General features: G+C 41.3%; 1 protein-coding gene across 1 annotated transcript in view; it reads left to right on the forward strand.

Moving 5' to 3' along the window:
* gabbr2 (gamma-aminobutyric acid (GABA) B receptor, 2) overlaps nt 1-21,949 on the forward strand; it is a 171,516-nt gene that overhangs the window by 31,593 nt on the left and 117,974 nt on the right. The window contains exon 2 of the mRNA XM_054763557.1: nt 7,726-7,863. Within this exon, the coding sequence (XP_054619532.1) occupies nt 7,726-7,863 (138 nt within the window). The remainder of the gene's footprint in view (nt 1-7,725; nt 7,864-21,949) is intronic.

Raw genomic sequence — 21,949 nt, forward strand, 5'->3', positions numbered from 1 at the left:
GCAAAAACAAAAGTTTCATAAAATGGAAAACACTAGCTAGCATATTTGCTAGCTAGCAGGCTATTTCCGTGTTCTCAGAGAATGACGGAACGCTCTAGCAGTCTACTTCCTGCTTAAGGGTTCACAGAGAAAGACAGACAGGACATTGTAAGGCAGAGGGAAGGTTTCCCTTATAACTCCAAAGGGTAAAAACAAAAAAAAAAGTTTCATAAAAAATTGCCACATTTGTTTTAGCTAGCAGGCTACTTCCTGGTTTGTGGAGAAAGACAGAGAGACACGACTGTACCATTTACATTCCTAGAGAGGGGAAATGCTTATATCATGACTCCAAACTGAAAACACAACTTTCAGTAAGCATTGGCACATTTTTGTGAGCGAGCAGGCTACTTCCTGGTTCATGCAGAAAGGCAGAGACAAGAATCTACCATTTACATTCAAAGGCAGGGGGAAGATCAGTAGATCAGGTTGTTTGTAAGAAGATGACACGTTAAAAGTCTCATCAAACTATGTACACATCTAAAAAATATCAAAAAGTTGTTTTAAAGGACGAGTGTATTGACTCCAAACACAAAAGATTTGTTAAAAATTGCCATTTTATTAGCTACCAGACTACTTCCTGGTTCTCTGAAAGTGACAAAAGGCCCTAGGACTCTACCATTTTCATTCTGGGGCAGTGGGGAATGCTTCCATCCCTACAAGTTGCCACATTTTTGTTAGCTCGCAGGCTTCTTCATGGTTCATGGAGAAATACAGACAGACAGGACTCTACCATGTACATTCTAAGGTAGGGGAAATCCTTACGTCTTGATTCCTAACAGCAAAAAAAATTATGTTTCATTAGAAATTGCCACATTTTTGTTCGCTAGCGGGCTAATTCCTGGGTTATGGAGACAGACAGGACTCAACCATTTGTGCATTGGGGGCGGGTTGCGACATTGCTTAGACAGATTCACACAGAGGCATGTATAACTCTGTTACATAACATACATACATAACATAAGGCTCTACAACACCTGCACCACCTGAACCATGTTGTAGACACTATGCTTTCTTTACACTGTTCTCTTTACTTGTCTTGCTGCTGTAACAAGTAAATTTCCCTGCTGTGGGATAAATAAAGTACATACAATACAATACAATACAATACAATAATATATAATGTATAGAGATGTATAATATAGATAGTTTTGTGTAAAAATTCACATTTTTTGCCGGGCGCTGTGATTGATATCCTGTGTAGAGTCGTGGGTTTTTCGAGTCTGAGCGTCGCTGTTCACGTGGGACAGGTCGACAAGTCGTCTTCCCATGTTGTTGTCGCTAGCCAGCAGACGTGCGCCGTCACAGGGGAAGGCGTAGAAAAAGTCCACTCCGTCACAATTGGACTTTATCCACTGGATCAATGTGGACTCTCCTGTCATCCTCCAGAGGCAGTTGTCTAAATGTTAGCAGGCGTCTCCTGCATACGCTCAAAGCCCCCACTTCCCCCCTCCATCTCCGTCTTCCCCCCTTTCCAAGTAACACACTTAAGGCTTTGGATGTTGCTGTGAATGACCTGTCAGCCATGTCTGCCTGGAGAAGAAAGCAGCTCTTCTTCTTCTTCTTCAGGCAGGACGAGTGAAAAGTGATTAATGACCCCAATGAGCGCCGGTGGTGGGGGTGGGCTACAGTCGGCCTTTACTTCAAGTACAAGCGCTCCAGCTTGAATCGACTGGAGACCGGAATGGACTTACATTCTGTCAACTTCCCTCCCAGCAAAGGCTGCAGAGTCTTTTCCTTTCATAAAAGCATCAGTGCAGCGAAACGGGCCTTTTTCCCACAAAACCACAAGTATGGCCGACGTGTATTCATTGCTACTTAGAACAATTAAAACAAATAATAAATCCCTATAAAAAAATATTGTTTTATTTGAATTGTTCAGAAATGGTAGAATAAAATCTAAAATAGTTGTGTTGTCACTGAGTAATATTTCAATTTGTTTGACAATCTGAAAAACATGCAAACAAGAAATCGGGAAGGGGGCCAAAATATTTCACACCACTGTAGCGATTAGATAATTGTTATTTTAAAAATGTCATTACATTAGATTGAAAAAAATGTAATTAAAATGTATAATATTTTATTTATTTATTGTCAAAAGATTATTATTACGCTATTTTTATTTCAATCATAGTTTAATTTAATGCGGCGGCACGGTGGCCGAGTGGTTAGCATGTTGACCACACTGTCAGGAGATCGGGAAGACCTGGGTTCGAATCTCTGCTTGGTCATCTCTGTGTGGAGTTTGCATGTTCTCCCCGTGTGCGCGTGGGTTTTCTTCGGGTACTCCGGTTTCCTCCCACATTCCAAAAACATGCAATGTTAGCTTCATTGGAGGCTCTAAATTGTCCATAGGTATGAATGTGAGTGTGAATGCTTGTTTCTCTATATGTGCCCTGCCATTGGCTGGCCACCAGTCCAGGGTGTACCCCGCCTGTCGCCCGAAGTCAGCTGGGATAGGCTCCAGCATGCCCCCTAATGAGGAGAAGCGCATAGAAAATGTTTGGATGGATGTTAAACATTGTAAATAGCTACTAAAATAACTATGAATATGACTATATATAATATGTATTTTCAAATATATACAATAATAAATCAAATGAAAACATAAAAGATGTACAGGTCACATAGCGAAGATGCACACTGGCTCAAGCTCAAATGCAGACATTCTGGGAAGACCTGACAAACATACGTAATGTATACTGGCATGACAACAGGCGTTCATTTATTACAACAAACGGGAATTAAAAAGCCCTCTGCTTGCTTGGCAATCGATTAAATTGCATTTTACTGCCCCAGGGAAGTTTGAGAAAGGCTGACCTACGCTGTCAGCCTTTGCATGAATAAACGCAGGTCCCTATATGGCGTATAGCACAGTGCATATATAGATATATAGATGTATAGTGTATAGTATTTGTACGTGTGGCTGGGCCTCGGGTTGCGATTTGAGTGTGGTAATTTGCTATTAGATGGAGGACAGGTGCAGCTGCCTGTGTTTGTGGCGCTAACAAGGCATTTCATCATGGTTAGCTCCAGCCGGGCGCTCCCATCGACTCACACACACACACACACACACACCCACACACACACACACACACACACACAGGTGTATGCTTGCATATACATGACTCAAGGCCAGCCCCCATCACACAAACAAGTACTATTTAGTCTCTTTAACAAAGACTTTAAAGACTCCTGCTGTACGACTCTGATTGAAATATTTCATAGATGTACGTTATCCACCCCCCCACCCAAAAAAACCTCTCTGCAAGGCAGCGTGTAGGCGGCTGTTAGCTCCCATTTAGGCTAATTGAGTGCCGTTTGTCAGCGACACAATAACAGCAACCTAATGTCATCTTGCAAGCATCAATCAGTAAGGACGCCACTCTCGCTAAAGGTCGGCATCAAGGAAAAGTAAAGCAGACGACGGCATACGTCTTCCCCGCGGTCTAATCACCTAAACGACCAGCGGATATTCCGATACCGGATCAGACGAAATATTGCAGGACCCACCCCCGTGTACATCTCCGAACAGCAGTATTCCTTAGCAACCTAACCTCGGGAGTTAAGCGCTTCAATGTCTTCTACCGCAACCGTAGACCTGCTCCGTGTTAATGTGCGTAGAGATGTGCGTCTCGCACGTTTTTTTTTAATGAACTCTTAGTCTGACGTGCATGTGTTAGACCTGTGGAAAAAGCCACTTGCCACAAATCAACTCTCCTTTCCCCTTCCTACCTGAGCTGACTCACGGGTACTCGACGAAGACTCGAGTTTCACTGACTCACAGGTGCTCGATGAAGACTCAAGTTAAACTGACTTACGGGTCGTTGAAGACTTCACTGACTCACGGGTTCTCCACAAAAACTTGAGATATCACTGATTCAAGGTTACTCAATGAAGACCTGAGTGTCCCTGACTGATATGTACTCGACAAAGACTTAAGTTCACAAGTCTCAGTGACTATTCGACCTCATTCGAATATAGATACACAGGTAATGCTACGATTGAAAAACGATATTTTCTAAAAACGGAACGATTCCATACGATTCGATTCGATTAGATTCTACGGTTAATGTTTGTTGTTGTAGACATTGATCTTACATTATAAAATAAAGATGCCAATTACATGAAAGTGGCATTCTTATAGTATTTTCTAATGTATAAAAGAGTGCATCACATCCCTAAGCATGCTGTAAGGCACTGGCAAAAATTAAGTCAGCAGAACAACATGTCAAATAAATATCAATATTTTACACTTTTACTCTCACATATTTTATATGTATTTTTTTATCGCTGTTCAATTTGGATTTGGAACATTTAAGTTTTAACATGTCTTAATGTTGCTAGAAATAGATTTGGAGCCACCAAACTTAAGTTTGGTTGTATACTGTGCGCAATGACAATAAACACAATAAATACATAGCAAGGCCCGTTAAATATTGACACATCTTTTCAAAGCGCAGATAAGTAAATAGAAGTATTTGTCACATGAATGCAATGAAAATGCCGTTTTAGCTTGGAAAAGTAAACAATCCCATACTCAAAATGTCATAACACAATGGCAACATTTCAGCATAGTGCTGTCAACATTCCAGGTGCAACATTTCAAAGTACCTGTAATCAAGTTAGACAGCATAAACGTTACCATGCTCGCCTCTGTTGGTCTGGCTGCTCAAGTTTGCACCCTTGTTGAAATGAATTCAAAAGCGTTCCAAATTTTGGTGGGATAAGACCGTCGAAGACAGGTTAGTTTTACCCTGCTGCTGATGTGTTGTTGCCAGCCAGGGTGCACTGGAACGAGCTCGCGAGCCGGCGCGTTAGCGTACTCGTCTTCAGCCATGGCAAGTTATGTCGCATGCGCGACAATCCTGGTGCGTTGTTTATAAGACACTGTCAACCGATCGCTTCTCTTGCAATGCCCAGTGCATGTCTCCACAATCCATTAATCTAAAGATTTATGGCTGATTATTATCGATACAGAAGGCTTCTTCCGGCCAATTGGAATCATTCCCTTCTCCAACCAGATATCATCGTTCACATCCCTAATGGGTACTCGATGAAGCCTTGAGTTTGACCGACTCACACGAACTCTATGAAGGCTCGAGTTTCACTGACTCACAGGTACTCGACGAAGCCTTCACTGTCACTGATTCATGGGTGCTCGATGAAGACTCAAGTGTCACTGACCCATAGGTACTCAATGAAGACTTGAGTTATCACTGACTCAAGGTTACTTGACCCGAGTTTCACTGACTCACGTACTTCACTGTACTTGACGAAGACTTGAGTTTCACATACTTGTGGGTACTCAGTGATGACGCGGGCTTTACTGACTCGCAGATAGTATAAGACTTGAGTTCACTGACTTACATGTAATTAACAAAAAACAGAGTTTCACTACTCTGCAAACACTTGAGTTAAGACTGACTCACGGGTACTCAACAAAGACCTGAGTTTCACTGACTCACGGGTACCCGACAAAGACTCGAATTTTACTGACTCATAGGTCAGACTCCAGTTTCAGGACTCATGGGTACCTGATTCACTTCAGTGAATGCCTCATAAGAACTCGAGTCAGTTGAGGGAAGTTTAGGTGTTGCTTGTAGTAAATCATCAGGGTTGCAAACATCTCAGGAGGGATTTTTGTCCACTCCTCTTTAAAGATACTCACCAAATCTTTATGGTTTTGAGGCTGTCGCTTGGCAACTCCAAGTTTCAGCTCCCTCCACAGATTTGCAATGGGATTCAAGTCCGGGGGACCTTAAATGCGCACCCTTTTGAGCCTCTTCTTTGTTGCCCTGACTGTATGGTCATGCTGAAGACACAACCACGACCCAACTTCAGTGTTCAGCCCATGGCTTGAAGGTTCTCATCTAAGATCCGACATGGCTCCATGGCACCGTTTGTCATGCAATGCAGCCTTTGCAGAGGAGGATGTTTCCAATTCCATATCAGGATGGTGTTGTTGGACTCCACAGACGCCAAACACCTCAATTTTGGCCTCATGTGACCACACCTAATACTTATTTGAATAAATATTTAAGTTTAGGGTTGTGATGCAGGCAACACGAGGTCGCCCACGGAGATAACCCTCTTCCACCAGCCACAAACACTTGCTCCGTCTTAATAAAGTCCATCACGCAGCTTCATCCGATTGGATTTTTTTTTCAATCTTGCGACTCCGAGGTCCGCCGTGCTGTTGTTCTGTAGGAAATCTCATTCAGTTTGCTGGCTGACGGCTAACAAGGTCAAATGACTCCCCAGATGAGATGGTCTCTCTCACACACACGCACGCACACACACACACACACACACACCTGCCATTCTATCGGCTGCAAAGCTCCTGAATGGAGTGGCAATAATAGAAGAGGCTGATAGCAAGATCATTACCAACTGTGCAGCAGAACTAGTTAGCCTGCTTCATCCCTAATTCCTTCCTTGCCGCCTTGTCTGCTTTCGCCTAGTTCTCCCTCTCCGGTTGCCATGGCGACATGTGTTCTGCAGTACTGGATGGGTTGTAGACGGTGACAAAAGCACGCACATGCGTGTTTTTAATGATGAAATCCACTTAATGGAGGTTTAAACGCCAATATACTGTATGTCACAAAGACTGAACAAACTCAACTTTGGGGGCAAGCATAACAACAACAACAACAATGGCACATCGTTAGTCATTTCAGACAGTCAGGAGACTGAAGAAAGTCATTTCTGGAAAAGGCACATTAATTAAAATGGGGATTTGGAGAGAAGGGCTATGTACTGTATAGTGTTGCATTTGATGAAATTAACCCAATTTCTACAAAACAATGATTATTAAAAATATTATTCATTTATATTTATTATTTTTGATTTTATTTGTACATACCCCCCCCATTATCTCTAAGAAAGACACATCATATGTATTTACATGCAATACAACTGATTATCATTATTAACATTTCAATACGTCTTTTTTTTATTTGGTATTTTATGACGATCATCTTACATTTCATTGTCCTACCTCCTCCATCATCCAACAAGAAAAACAGACAAACTTAATATATTCATTATTTTTAAAATGATAATAACAATATCATTTTTTATATATATTTTATTTTTAAAATCATTTTATTTATGAGTAGCATCATCCCTAAGAATGACACCACATTGTCGTAGTTATATATATATATTTTTTTTAAATTAACAAATTAACAAATTAATATAGTTAAATATTTTTAAATATATGATAAAACACATTATCATTATTTTTTGACATTTTATTATTATGTTATTTATGAGTACCATCTTACATTTCATTGTCATACCCGAAGAATGACACTACATTATATAAGGTTTATTTTAAAAAGGACACAATAAATAAAATAAAATATCATATCATATCCGTTTTTTATTTTTTTAAAAATACAAAATTAATTTAAAAAAAGAAAAGAAAATAGCATGTCATCCTTATTTTTTGAATACAATGTTATTATTTCATTTTATGTCTTACCTCATCCACCATCCCTAAAAACAACACCACAACCACATTACCCATCCATCCATTCTCTATGCCGCTCATCCTCACCAGGGTCGTGGGTATGCTGGAGCCTATCCAGCTGACTTTACATCCTCCATCATCCCTCCAACCTGTCAATGTTTTAAAAAAAATGAAGGACATGATAATCAACCCTTTTTTTGGTCCCTCCACAGTGCGACAACGCCAAGGGCCTGAGAGCCTTCTTTGACGCCATTTGTTACGGCCCCAAACACCTGATGATCTTTGGCGGCGTGTGCCCCTCCGTCACCTCCATCATCGCCGAGTCCTTGGAGGGCTGGAACCTGGTGCAGGTAGGAGGCGGGGCTTGTTTATATGTCACAAAAAAAAAACCCCACACACTGCAACTTGTGTGTGGGCCTCACGATTACAGTGCAGAGTGAGCTATCACATCATAGCTCCACGCTTCAGTGACTCCATAACTTAGTTGGTAAATGTCTTGTCATTTTATTACGCCGCTTACACAAAGGTCCCGGCTCATGGCTTCATGCTTTTAGCCTGTTTAGCCGTCAGTTTCTAATTGCTGCCGCGCTAATCTTTGCCTTGTTCTCAGTGACCATCCGCAGGAACTCACATACAGGAAGAACAAAGTACTTTTGAAGAAATTCTATTCCAGCTGCGTATTTCCTGTTAAGCATTCCTGCATGCGCCGTGATATCAATGAGGGAATAAACGCTCCATCTTACACACAAAACGCTCCAAAGGTTATTGGCTGAAGATAAGATAAGCCGAGAAGCCCGTGCCGGGAGCAGATAGCAAAATTCAAGAGCAGGGCGTCGTATCACACTGCCGCCGTATCGCGTATCTTGCTCTTTCGGCCCGCAATTACTGTGAATGTGCTGCCTCTTGTCTGATTTTTTTTTTCAAGAGGAAAGGTAGAAATACTTAAATAACCTTTTTTTTTAACATTTACATTGTTTGTGCGCAACTTACATTCACCAGATCAGTGGAATATGTGTTTTCAATTTAATACAGAGTAGCGATCCAGTTGGAAAGTTTATGTGTACGCATAATCTTGTCTAAACAGGCTGGTAGGTGTGGCTAGCATACTGTATCACCTCATTTCCATTGACCTATGATGGAGCACTTCCTATTCTGCCCGGCAACAAGTGCTAGCCTGCTGAAATTCTATATTTAGCTTTGAGGTTTCAGCATTATGCCGCTTACTTCAACTACAATTAAGTAGAACTAAGTCGTCATTTTGCACATTTTCATTTTTGCCCTTTTCGCTTGCTTCCCTGCTGTTTGTTGTGTTGTGTTGGTGGTGATGACCTCCATTGTGCACTGCGGCCGCCAGCCACGCGCTCTCCTTGCATACTTTCGGCTTCAACCTTCCAATTCATGCACATGTGAAGCCAAACGCTCTTTCTGCCTGAACAAATAAAGGTTTATTAGCCCCGCAGAATCCACGCGTGTTTAATGACTGTAAACATGACGGAGATGGCAAGGTAACCTTTTTATAAGTGCTGGACAAACAAGTAAATCATCAACGTACAATGTGGAAAAACTGTGTACCTCATTAAAACAAACAGTAATGATTATCATTATTTATACACATTTTCTGTGTGAGCCAAGTAGTGCACTCCATTTTGCCATAAATGGACAAAGATCTTCTCTACGACAGGAGCATTCTGTAGTTTTATTTTAATGGCGTCCAGCTTGTCAACAATCCTCTACATGACGGAAGCATTCTGCTGTTTTTAAAGACCTTCAGCCAAAAAAAAAAAACTTGCCAAAGATCTTCTATACGACAGGAGCATTCACTCCCTCACTTTATCTCGGTTTTTCAAAAATTCATTAATCATTAAATGGTCGCTGTTTCGTGGTTGACTACGGCCTTTCATTAGTCCAAAAAAAGCCTATTTAAGTAAATGTTACGTATTCTTGACCTAAATGAAGCATTTTCAAGCATAAAAATGTTCTAAATGAACTGAAGTACAAATACAGTTTAACGCAATAAAAGACGTTGATGAACTGTCTACACTGCCGTCCACGTGTCAGGAAGATATTTACTGAAACACACACATTTGATGTGTTAAATGTCTTATTTTCTCAAATTATATTGACTGTATTGGGTGATATGAGTGTAAAGGTGACTATAGGGGTGTTATTTCATATCTACAGGGCTCTAATAATGTTAAAACCCGTATTTAGAAAGTCATAAACAGGTTTTCTATGCTCCAACTACAAAAATATTATTTTTATTAATATTGAATCCTACTTCGCAGAAATTCACTTCACGCCTGTCAAAGAGCATCTATATAACAGAAGCTATCTGCTGTTTTTTTAAGACGTACTGCAAAAATGCAAGTCAAAGATCCTCTCGATGACAGGAGCGTCCTGCTGTTTTCAAAGACCTTACTGCCAAAAAAAATAACAGTCATCGAAGATACTTCATACGACAGGAGCATTCTGCTGTTTTTTTTAATGATGCACTGTTAAAATACTCTATATGACAGAAGCGTTCTGCTGTTTTTAAGTATCTACAACCAAAAAACCCTAACCAAACAAGCAAAAAAACTCCCAGCGCTTGTCAAAGACCATCTGTACGACAGGAGCATTTTTTGATGATGTACTGCAGAAAAAAATGGTCAAAGATCGTCTACATGGCAGGAGCGATCTGCTACACCCAAAAATAAGCGCAAATCGAAGATCCTCTCTACAACAGATGCATTGTGCTGATTTCTAATTATGTACTGCAAAAATGGTAGTCAAAGATCCTCTTAATGACTTCTTATTTTTTATGTATTTTGTAAAACTAAGACAGGAACAACATCAAATTAAAAGCGCAAACTGAATGCCGACCCGACAGAAACAGGCAGTGTGCTAGCATGAATTAACCTGAATTTGTACACAGAACAAATATGCACATAAGCACTCAATAATGTGGCTGGACTTGCGCACACAGGACTCACCTCTCATGGTGACATCAGCAGGTGTGCGCAGGGTTCTGAGCAAAACAAACCCACGAAACCCACTGGTTTGCTCATCAGAGCTAGCTGATGTGCTTGCTGACATATTTAACCTGTCGCTTGCACAAGCATCTGTACCGACCTGCTTTAAGTCCACCACCATAGTGCCCGCACCCAAGAAGAGCAACGTGACCTGCTTGAATGACTATCGCCCTATAGCACTCACTCCTATTGTTATGAAGTGCTTTGAAAGAATAGTCATGACCCACATCAAAAAGAGCATCCTGGCAACTGTGGACCCTCTACAGTTTGCATATCGCCAGAACCGGTCCACGGATGATGCAGTCAACACTGCCATCCACACAGCCCTTTCTCACCTACAGGGCCAGGACACATATGTCAGAATGCTATTTATAGACTATAGCTCTGCTTTTAATACAGTCAGCCCCCACAAACTCACAGATAAGCTCCTCACACTTGGCCTGTCACCCTCCCTCTGTAACTGGGTGTTTAACTTTCTTACAGGCAGACCCCAGTCAGTCAGAGTCCACAATCGCACATCCAGCTCAAGAATTGTGAGCACTGGGACCCCACAGGGGTGTGTGCTGAGTCCGCTCCTCTACACGCTCTTCACCTACGATTGCGTGGCCTCCCAGAACAACACCAGCATCATTAAATTTGCGGATGACACTACAGTCATCGGCCTGATCACTGGTGGTGTTGAAACATCATACAGAAGAGAGGTGATGGACCTCATAGCTTGGTGTCGTGATAACAATCTCCTTCTCAATACAGATAAGACTAAAGAGATGATCATCGACCCAAGAACAAGGGAAAAGGAGCCGCATAGACCCCTGTTTATTGATGAGACTGAGGTGGAGAGGGTGAAAACCTTCAAGTTCCTTGCACACACATCAGCGAGGACCTCACCTGGTCTCACAACACCCAACAAGTTATCAAGAAGTCCCAAAGGAGACTGTACTTCCTGAGAAGACTGAGGAAATTTGGCATGTCCACCAAAATCCTGAGTTGCTTCTACAGATGCACTATGGAAAGTGTCCTTACCGCCTCCATCACTGTTTGGTACGGTAACTGTACAACACGTGATAGGAAGGCACTCCAGCGGGTGATCAAGACCACACAGAACATTGTTGGGGCAGCCCTCCCCTCACTGCAAGACATTTATAAAACTAGAGTCCTATGAAGAACACACAACCTCATCAAGGACAGCACACATCCACAACACTCATTATTCACACTCCTACCGTCAGGCAGACGCTACAGGAGTTTGAAGTCCAGGACCACAAGGCTGGCAAACAGCTTTTACCCACAGGCCATCAGGCTTCTCAACGAAGCACTCACACACGCCACACACAACACACGCTCACACTCATAGCACTTTATTTATTTATTTATTTATTGGTATTCATGTCTCTTCTGTTGTTGTTGTTTAATTTATTGGTATTTATGTTTCTTATGTTCTTATTCTTTATCTCGTGTTTTCTTTCTTTTATTGGGAGAATGAACAGAACAAGAATTTCATTGCATAGCAGAACTGCCTGTTTTAATAAAAACTCTTGAATCTTGAATCTTGAATAACGTCATCAAAACGTACCTGTATGCATTCCCACATAGTATGAGCATGTGGGAGCACATATGAAGTGGTATGAAATGAAATGGTAAAAATACAGTATAGTAGTCTATCTGTGCAGCGTGGGAGAAGGCTAGCACACGTACAATGTTGCGTTCAAGGACTGTCAAGCCAAGCGGGATGGGTCGCTGCCTGCAACAAACACCATAAACATGCAAAATCTTTGCAATTTCTATCTACAGGCATATTATTTTTTGAATAACGTAATGGCTCATATTTCCAAAATTGATATGCATTCATATATCATTTGATGTAGTTATTTACACATGTATTTTTTTAAAGTGTATTTTTTTTTTATCATTGTGCCTGAAGGTTTTCCCCGGCCCGGTGTTTGAGGACCATCCTGCTGTTTTTTTAACTCCGTACTGCAAAAAAGACACTAGGCAAAGATCCTCTATATGACATAAGCACACTGTTGTTTTAAGGCTCTACAGCCAAAAAACGCTCATCAAAGATCCTCTGTACGAGAGCATTCTGCTGTTTTTTGCACATGTCCAATGTTCTCTTCGATGTTCTTTCTTGATGAGAAGGCTGCTGGGGATTGTACGTGTTTTGGTGGATGTTGCGACGTCAGCTAGCATCAATGCAAACAAAAGTCGTGTTTGTCGGAATGAAACCTCAGCAAAGGGACTCAGAAGCAGACTCAGAAGCTTTCATTTTCCTGCCAAGTGTTTTTTTTTAATTGCACAAACGAGCCGTAGATCTTTGTTCCTGCTGTTTGGTTAGCATGTATTTATCCAGCTGCTCTCAGCGCTTCAGGCCTGCGAGATGATTAGCCTCTCTGCTACGCTGCTGTCTCTTTATCTTCTGGACGCTTCTGCAAATGTGAGTGAGCACCACCCGTGTGGACGTGCTTTTGCTTTGTCTCTCTCACGCCGGGGGTTGCTAAAATGTGAGACAACGTGTGGAAGAGAAGGTTGGACATTTAGCTCAGCACAAGCACTAACAAGACTTGAATGTGTGTGGATTTCCTGCAGTGACTTAACAAGCTCATCATTTTCACATCGGAACAGGAAGCCACGTAGCGCAAAAGGTTATGACGGCGATGATGAAGTAGTCCTCAAAAGAGTCTCATCTTTATCGACCAAAACGATTAATTTTTTTTATTAATGGGAACCACAATGCGGAACGTCGTAAGCCGACAAAACCAGAGTTCGGAACATTCACAACCAATGAAATGCTTTGGTCAGACGAAATGCATTATGGAAAAACGTTCAAATATATATATTTTTTTTTTCATTTCGTACTTTCATTGGTACTTGTTTGTATATTTCTTAGGTATACCTTGTGAGTGTAAAGTTGTTGTGTGAGGAGTTTAGTGTTGTTTGTAAGATGACACCGTGAGTCATTACATTGAGTAATGACCGCAATTTTCATCATAAGTCTTTTTCTTCTAAATTTATTGGGTGCGGCTTATACACCGGTACGGCTCATACACCGGATACGGTATTTTAGGATTATTTATTAATTATTATTGCTATTATTATTCAGGCTTTATTTTTTATTCAATGATGGGAGTCGTGACAAGGGACATCGTAAGCCGACGGAATGGGAGTTCGGAACATTGAAAGAGAGGTGATCCCATTATATTAAAAATAATATGATAAAAATCATTTTAAAAATAAAATAACATATGTACACAATAAATATACAAATATATACATAACATTAAATATGAATATTTAAAATAACATTTATCCCAAAGCTCTACAAGTATGGAATGCGATGCTGTATTATTAGGATTAACAGTATTATCACTGATTTGTATTTATTTCTTTATTATTATTTTGTTGTTATTACTATTATTATTATTCGGGCTTTATTTTGATTCAACTATGGGGGTCATGACGATACACATCAAAAACCGACAAAAGAGGAGTTTGGGAAATTTAGAGCAGGGGTCTCAACTCGCGGCCTGTGGGCCATTTGTGGCCCGCCAAGTCACATTTTGCGGCCCGCGACTTGACAGGAAAGACTACTGTAAATGCGGCCTGCAAGGTCGAATTCAGGGGTCTCAAACTTGAGGCCCGTGGGACATTTGCGGCCCGCCAAATCATATTTTTCGGCGGGTAGTGTAATTGCAGCCTGGCAAGTTCAGTGTGCACCAGCACTGAACTCACAGTGGTGTTATCACATAGAGACGTGGGGGGGGGGAGGTCACTAGACGGAACACTACCTACAATCGCAGTGCTAACACAAAATGACAGCACAACGTGTAACAGGTCAGTAAACACACACAGGGCAGCTACTACTACGGGGAATAATGTTGCACTAAAAGAGTCTCAGTCTTTTTGCAGAATGTCCTCATTAGGGTGACGGGTAAGCTGGAGCCTATCCCAGCTGAATGCAGCAAACTACAAACTATTACATTATTTTTTTGTGTCACATTATCACCGTATCAAGGTTTTATCGTTATCGTGAGCCATGTATCGCAAATTGTATCGTGATGTACCCTGACATTCCCAGCCCCACTCCCAATACTTGATGCGGCCCAGCCTCACCCAGACGCTACCTCCAGTGGCCCCCACTGAAATTGAGTTTGAGACCCCTGATTTAGAGAGAGGTTTTCCCGTCATATCCTGTCATATTAAAAATAATGCGATCAATAAAAATCATTTAAAAGTAAAAATAATAACATATGTACACAAAAAATGTACAAATATTTACAGTAATATATACATAAAAACAAATATACATTTAAAAAATAATAATATTCATCCAAAAGCTCTATACTGTATTTATGGAAATTATGATTAATATTATTGTTATTAGGATGACGATAATCATTATTGTATTATTTTTATTTTATTTTATTTTTTTAATGATTAATACTATTATTATTCAGTCTTTATTAAATGTACTGTTAAATGTAGTGTGACTCTTAAACATGCACGTAGCGCCATCTCCTTTGTTCTAGCAGCCGTCTTTGCCGCATTGGTGAGGAAATGGTTTTCGCTGAGAAAGTGCACGCAAATGACATGCTGTAATGTATTAATTAGATTTATTAGGAGGGGGGGTCATGAATCCTGCACAGCCACTGTACCTATTCACCGTGTCAAACGCCCGCCATTTGACAGCCAACATGTTAATTAGCTCATTAGCTCCGTTTGTTGAACGTAACGCCCCAAAGCGGCACCACGTTGCAGGTTAAACAAACCCTTCGTAAGACCAAGAAGAAGATGTGCCTGTTTCTGCTCCTTTCCGGAAAGGAGGCGCAATTAAGTGCTTCTTTTTCACCAGCAACGCAGTCCTCATTTTGACGACGGCTCACAGGCAACGCAAGATGAAATGCACGCCAAAACAACACCCATGCATTCCAGCACTGCAGCCTTGGGTGTGGAACCAAAGTCAGTGTGTTGTATTAGCACCGCTAATGATGCTAATGATGCGTCTTCTTAACAAAAACTAGACACAATTTTACGACTGGATTGATTTTTTTCTCTCATATTCTCCTCTGTGTTTTTTCCACGCTTGATGTTTCTTATTTAGTACAGTTTGTTTGCGCTCTACAACTTTTTTTGTATTAAGGGTCCTCTATCATATCATGCAAACGGGACTCTTTATTGACGTTCTAGACACCTGACACTTTTCTCCACCCGTACCATCCTGCCTGTACACGCTTCTTCACCTCTTTCCCACACTCTGGAATGTTGACGCTAAGTACTTAAAATCCTCCACCTTCTTGATCTCTTCTCCCTGTAATTTGTGATTTTTAATATAGTGTAATATATATTATAAGGCTTTTCTTATGAATAGCTGATAAATCCAAGCCTACTGCAGCCACCACTTGACAAGTCTTTGCTACGCATAAAAAAATGTTAAAAGGCTAATGGTATGAAATCTTTGATAATTTTTTTTTAATTCAATGAGAACCTCTATTGCAAGATTTAAAGAATAGGATTTGTTCATACGCAGACACATTTTACCCTCTGGACCACTTTGGTCCCATTTGGCTCCCATACGAACCTCATATTTTGTATATACTGTAATATATCGACGTATTATAAGGCTTTACTTACGAATACCGCATGAATAATTCATCTAATGTAACTTTACTCCTTCCACCAGCTTTGTAAAAACGTAGGCTTCCCTACACATCTTAAAATGCAGCTCTGCCGACCATCCGTCCACCAGTGACAGACGTGGGAACTATAAGTTTGATTGTGGTTTTCTTTAGCGGCTAAGCTAACCTAGCGTGCAGTCACTGTTAAAATGTGAGTGTAATGTTAGCACTTCAGCATCACATAGATATGCAAGTGTTGCCAGCGTTTGTGTCCTCCTGTCCCGCTCTGTAATGTTTCATTACATACAGTACATACATAAGTACTGTAGTTCTGACACAACGCTTCCCAGGACCTTTTCACACTGGAGCATCCCGTTGACCCAAAAGTCTTCTCCCTGTCTGGCATTTGAAAGCAAATCCGAAAAGAAGGTCGAGCGCTCGGACTCCCAGGGACTGCTGTGCTCCATTACGAGCCATTAGAAGCATCACGGCTGCTTGGAAAGACTGAAGCTTGGAGGATCGATTAAGAGCAGTTTAACTGTCTCACAAAGTCGCTAATATCTCGAACATCAACTCCCCCTCAGAGAGAGAGAGAGTGAGCATAGCACCAAGATGATGACAAACCGACTGAGAAGCAGGAAATAGAAAGATATCATCGTTACAAAGTGCTTTCCACTCTGCTCGCTGCATTGCTCCTTTCAGGTTGGCTTATGGGTAGGGATGTCCGATACTATCGTCCCACCGATATTACCGGCCCGATATCAGCCATTATCCTTTTTTTCCCTATAACGAAAGCCGATATAGTCCTTGAAGCGCCAACGTTGCCAACAATACTGTGGCGCTCACGAATTGGTGAGGAAGAGTTAACTCTTAATTTGGCGAGCATAGTAACAACATTCACCATGACCTGCACTGATGAGCTGTTAACTGGTGATGGGAAACATGATTCCTCTTACTGACTGCAGTTCCAATGAGTCACTCACTACAGTGAATTGAGTACCGGCTACACTCAAGTCACCCATGTGCAGAAGCTTGCCCATGTGCAACGAAATGCACCTCGGGTCTGTGTCAACCCAAGTCAGTGAAACACAAGTCTTTGTCCACTTGTGAGTCGGTGAAACTTGAGTCTCCGTCAACCAGTCAGTCAGTAAAACTCGAGTCTTTGTTAAGCACCCGAGAGTCAGTGAAACCTGAGTATTCGTCAACCCGTAAGGCAGTGAAATTCGAGTTTTTGTTGAGTACCCGCCATTCAGTGAAACTTGAGTGTTCGGCAACACGTGTCAGTGAAACCCGAGTCTGCGCCGACCACCCGTGAGTCAGTAAAACTCGAGTCTTTGTTAAGCACCCAAGAGTCAGTGAAACTTGAGTATTCGTCAACCCGTAAGGCAGTGAAATTCGAGTTTTCGTTGAGTACCCGCCATTCAGTGAAACTTGAGTGTTCGGCAACACGTGTCAGTGAAACCCGAGTCTGCGCCGACCACCCGTGAGTCAGTAAAACTCGAGTCTTTGTTAAGCACCCAAGAGTCAGTGAAACTTGAGTATTCGTCAGCCCGTAAGGCAGTGAAACTCAAGTTTTCGTTGAGTACCCGCCATTCAGTGAAAGTTGAGTGTTCGGCTACCCGTGTGTCAGTGAGACCTGAGTCTGTGCCAACCACCCGTGAGTCAGTAAAACTTGAGTCTTTGTTAACCTGCGAGTAAATGAAACTTGTGTCTTCGTCAACCGGTCAGTCAATAAAACTCAGGTCTTCATTTAGCACCCGAGAGTCAGTGAAACTTGAGTATTTGTCATCCTGTGAGTCAGTGAAACTCAAGTCTTCGTCAACCCGTAAGGCAGTGAAACTCGAGTTTTCGTTGAGTACCCGCCATTCAGTGAAACTTGAGTGTTCGGCAACGCATGTGTCAGTGAAACCCGAGTCTGTGCCGACCACTCGTGAGTCAGAAAAACTCGAGTCTTTGTTAACTTGTGAGTCAATGAAACTTGTGTCTTCGTCAACCAGTCAGTCAATAAAACCCGAGTCTTCATTAAGCATCTGTCAGTGAAACTTCAGTGTTTGTTAACCCATGAGTCAGTGAAACCCGAGTGTCTGTCGAGTGACCGTGCGTCAGTGAAACACGAGTCTGTGCTGACCACCTGTGAGCCAGTAAAACTCGAGTCTTCATTAACTTGTGAGTCAGTGAAAGTCAAGTCTCCATTGAGCACCCGTGAGTCAGTGAAACTCGAGTCTTTGTCAAAACGTGAGTCAGTGGAACTCGAGTTTTTGTTGAGTGCCCATGAGTCAGTGAAACACAAGTCTTTGTGAATTTGTGAGTCAGGATAACTGGAGTCTCGTTGAGCACCGGTGAATCGGTGGAATTCAAGTCTTCTTTGAGCACCAGTGACTGAGTAAAATTCAAGTCTTTGTCAACACAGGAGTCAGTGAAACTTGAGTCTTTGTGGAGCACCTAAATTGTTCGTTTTGAGTGCAGTGTGATTTGAGGCAAGGACCAGATCCGTTGCTTTTACACAGGTTTAATGCATTTACAGCAATTTATTCAAAATGTATTTACAAAATGTAAAATAAAGCTGCACGTTTTTAAAAATCATTGATTTTTTATTACATTTTGACCTGAACAGTTGCACACCTAATGACATGTTTACCAGGTTCCATATTCAATGCAGCTAGCGGAACCAGGGGTGAGTAAGTCAAGAGTTGATGGAGGCAAGTACCCGTGAATCCCGATTCAGTTTAAAAAAACGGACGAGTTTTGAACAACTCGAACATCTGCGCTGTATACAAACGTACGGCGAGTGTCACGTGAAGCAACATTTTAAAGAGCATGCAGAGGTAGCTAACGCTGCATGATGCTTCACATGCATATACTGCCATCTTGCTGCAGTCAAAATTGAATGACGGGGATTGGATAAATGTGTGAAATATAAAAATGTGTATAGAAAGACCTCAGTGACATCATTTTTTTAATTGATTTGATCATTTTGCAAGTGGTGAGAGATGATCATTTGTGTAATGAAGGTGTGGTAGAAACGTGTGATGTCGAGGGAAAGCACATTTGAAAATGAGACGGCAGTTGGTGTGGTCTTTGAACAGCTGCGTCATTCAGGCTGTGACTCAATCAGGCAAACAATTGCTCAGATGGATACGTGCACGTGTCCCTTCGTGCAAACACGATGCGCGTTACATGCGTACGCTCTCACTTCACGACGGTTTTATTTGGCGACAAATGGTCTGAAATGTCCTCCAGGCTTCCGACCAGAAAATGAGCTCTAATTGTTGGAAGCCAGCATGAGAAAGTCCCATATTTTTATAATTCATACAGTACAGATGGAGGATATGAGTTTCACAAATGGGCGAAAACACACACGTCCTCTTTTGTTTTATGTTCCTGTCATGATGTTTGTGCGAATGCTGTTTATTTGGGAGTTGCTGCATCATATTTGTATGCAGATTGCATATTTTTAGTCGGAGCGACGTATTAATTAACATGGCAGCTGGCTGGAAGTGTGAAGAGCTTATAGAATGTTGTTCGACACTCGGATCTCTCAACAAAATTATTTTTTCCGCATACAAAAATCAGATGCTACGCACGTAGCGACGACATGATTGTCTTTTCCCTGAAAAACGGCGCTTTTCTGACGTGACTGCCTATATGACTCATTCAGGGTTTATGTTTGAAAGTGCTGTCAGCGCGGCACAGCTCTGCTTAAAATTTTAATTCAAACCTTTTAGTGGTTTTTGAGCGGGGAGGAGGACCCGGGAGACGACTAAGAGACAAAGCGGACCGAGAGCGGCACGGCGAGCTCATTAGCGGAGAGTGAACGTTGTCCTTGAGCCCTCCCGATGCACACACACACACATGCAATATAATAAACTAAAATAAAAAAAAACAAAACTAAAAAATAAACTCATTTTCACTTAGGGCCACATCGACATAATGGCTGTCCTCAATGGGCCAGATGTAACTTATAAATAAAACTAAATGTAATCGAATGTAATGTAAAATAAACGTAACAACTCCTTAATGTTAAATAACTCTTTAATTTATTACCGGTATTCAAGTGGCAAACATTACAGTTGCATAGAAAAAAATATCTTGACTTGTTGCTCTGTTACAACATAAATCATTTAAATTTGTCAGCTTATGAAACCCACACTACTCCATCAATCAAGGATCAAACTATCCAAGTGAATTAGGAAAAATAACATAAAACACAATGACATTAATTTTGCTGTAAAGTCAACACTTGTTAGCTGCTAACAACATGTATGACAGATGTAGCACTTTACAAAAAAAAGGCTACACAGTCTTGCATCCAACTGATGGTTTGACTACAATCATTTGTCTGCATACAAACATAAAACCTGCAAATACTAAATAATTGCAACAGCAGCTACACATAAATAATATGTAATCAACTAAAAATGACAAAATAAAAGTTGACTCAGTATTTTTAGGTTAGTAACTAACCTAAAAATTGATATTTTTTTAATCTGTAGTTGGACGGGACACACCTGCTCACAGACCTTCAGCATGCACTGCTTCAAAAAACGCTCCCTCTGAAAAACACTAGGAAGCGTGGGCAATTTCTTCAGCCACAATAAAGCTAGCTTCCACTGCCACACTGTTGTGGTTGTGGATTTCGTGACCACACTCTGCTGCAAGTGCAGTTTGCCTTCTAATTCTTGGGCAATTTCTTGCTTTTCTTGAAGACAAGCTTTGGCGTACTTCGCTCCGTGTTTAGTGTCAAAATGCCGACGCAGATTGTACTCTTTAACAACCGACACCGCTTCGTAAGACAAAAGACATACCGGTCTTTCTCCTTGAAGCACAAACAAGTACCCGCCTTCCCATCTTTCTTGATACGGCCTTCCATCCGCATCAACTTTTCTCTCACTGGACATTTTGGGATCATTATTTATTTGTCAATTCAACTCCTTGGCATTGATGTGGAGACACTGCCGTTTAGTTTAGCCAAAGGTGGCCTGCGGGCCTTGAGTTTGACACCTGTGGTTTAGACAGTTTAAAAGTGTTTTTAGTAACACGCTGCTTTGTGTGTTTGTAAAGCTACTGTCTCTGACTAGTTAGCACTTTATCACTTTAGCATTTTATTTATCTGGACATTTTATTGCCCTTTGACATACAGTGGTGTGAAAGAGTGTTTGCCCTCTTCCTAATTTTTTATGTTTTTGCACATTTGTCACACTTTGTCAAACTTAAATATGTCAATGACAACACAACTGAACACAAAATGCAGTTTTTAAAACATAACTTAATTGACATTAATTGAGATCTATCAGTGTGGAAAAGGTTATAAAGCCATTTCTAAAGCTTTGGGACTCCAGCGAACCACAGTGAGAGCCATTGGGCCTCATTCACGAAACGTTCTTACGCACAAATCTGTTCTTAAAGCCTTCTTCCGAAGATTTTTGGCATTCATGAAACGTGTTCTTAACTCACATTTCTTAGATCTAAGAACAAATTCTACGAACACTCAGGACTCTTACGCACAAGCAAAGCTTGCACTTTCAATGCGCAATCGCCCTCATGATGGATTTTTCCAACCTGATCCCAAAAAATGTAGTGCAAATAAAATATCCCAACAATTATTTATCATCAAAACAACTAAAATATACTCCATGGATAAATATATATTCAAATCCCAATTCATCAAAAAAAAAAAAAAAAGGCTGGCTGGACGTGCGCTGCGCAGAGAGAGAAAGTAAAGGGACCATTAGATTTATTTGCTGAAAGCCACCAATATTTGATGTCCCGCTTCAGGCTTCAGGCTTCCCTCTCTGTTCTTGCAGGTGGGCAGG

Source organism: Dunckerocampus dactyliophorus, chromosome 20, assembly GCF_027744805.1.
Source record: "Dunckerocampus dactyliophorus isolate RoL2022-P2 chromosome 20, RoL_Ddac_1.1, whole genome shotgun sequence".
In the NCBI taxonomy this organism is placed as follows: domain Eukaryota; kingdom Metazoa; phylum Chordata; class Actinopteri; order Syngnathiformes; family Syngnathidae; genus Dunckerocampus; species Dunckerocampus dactyliophorus.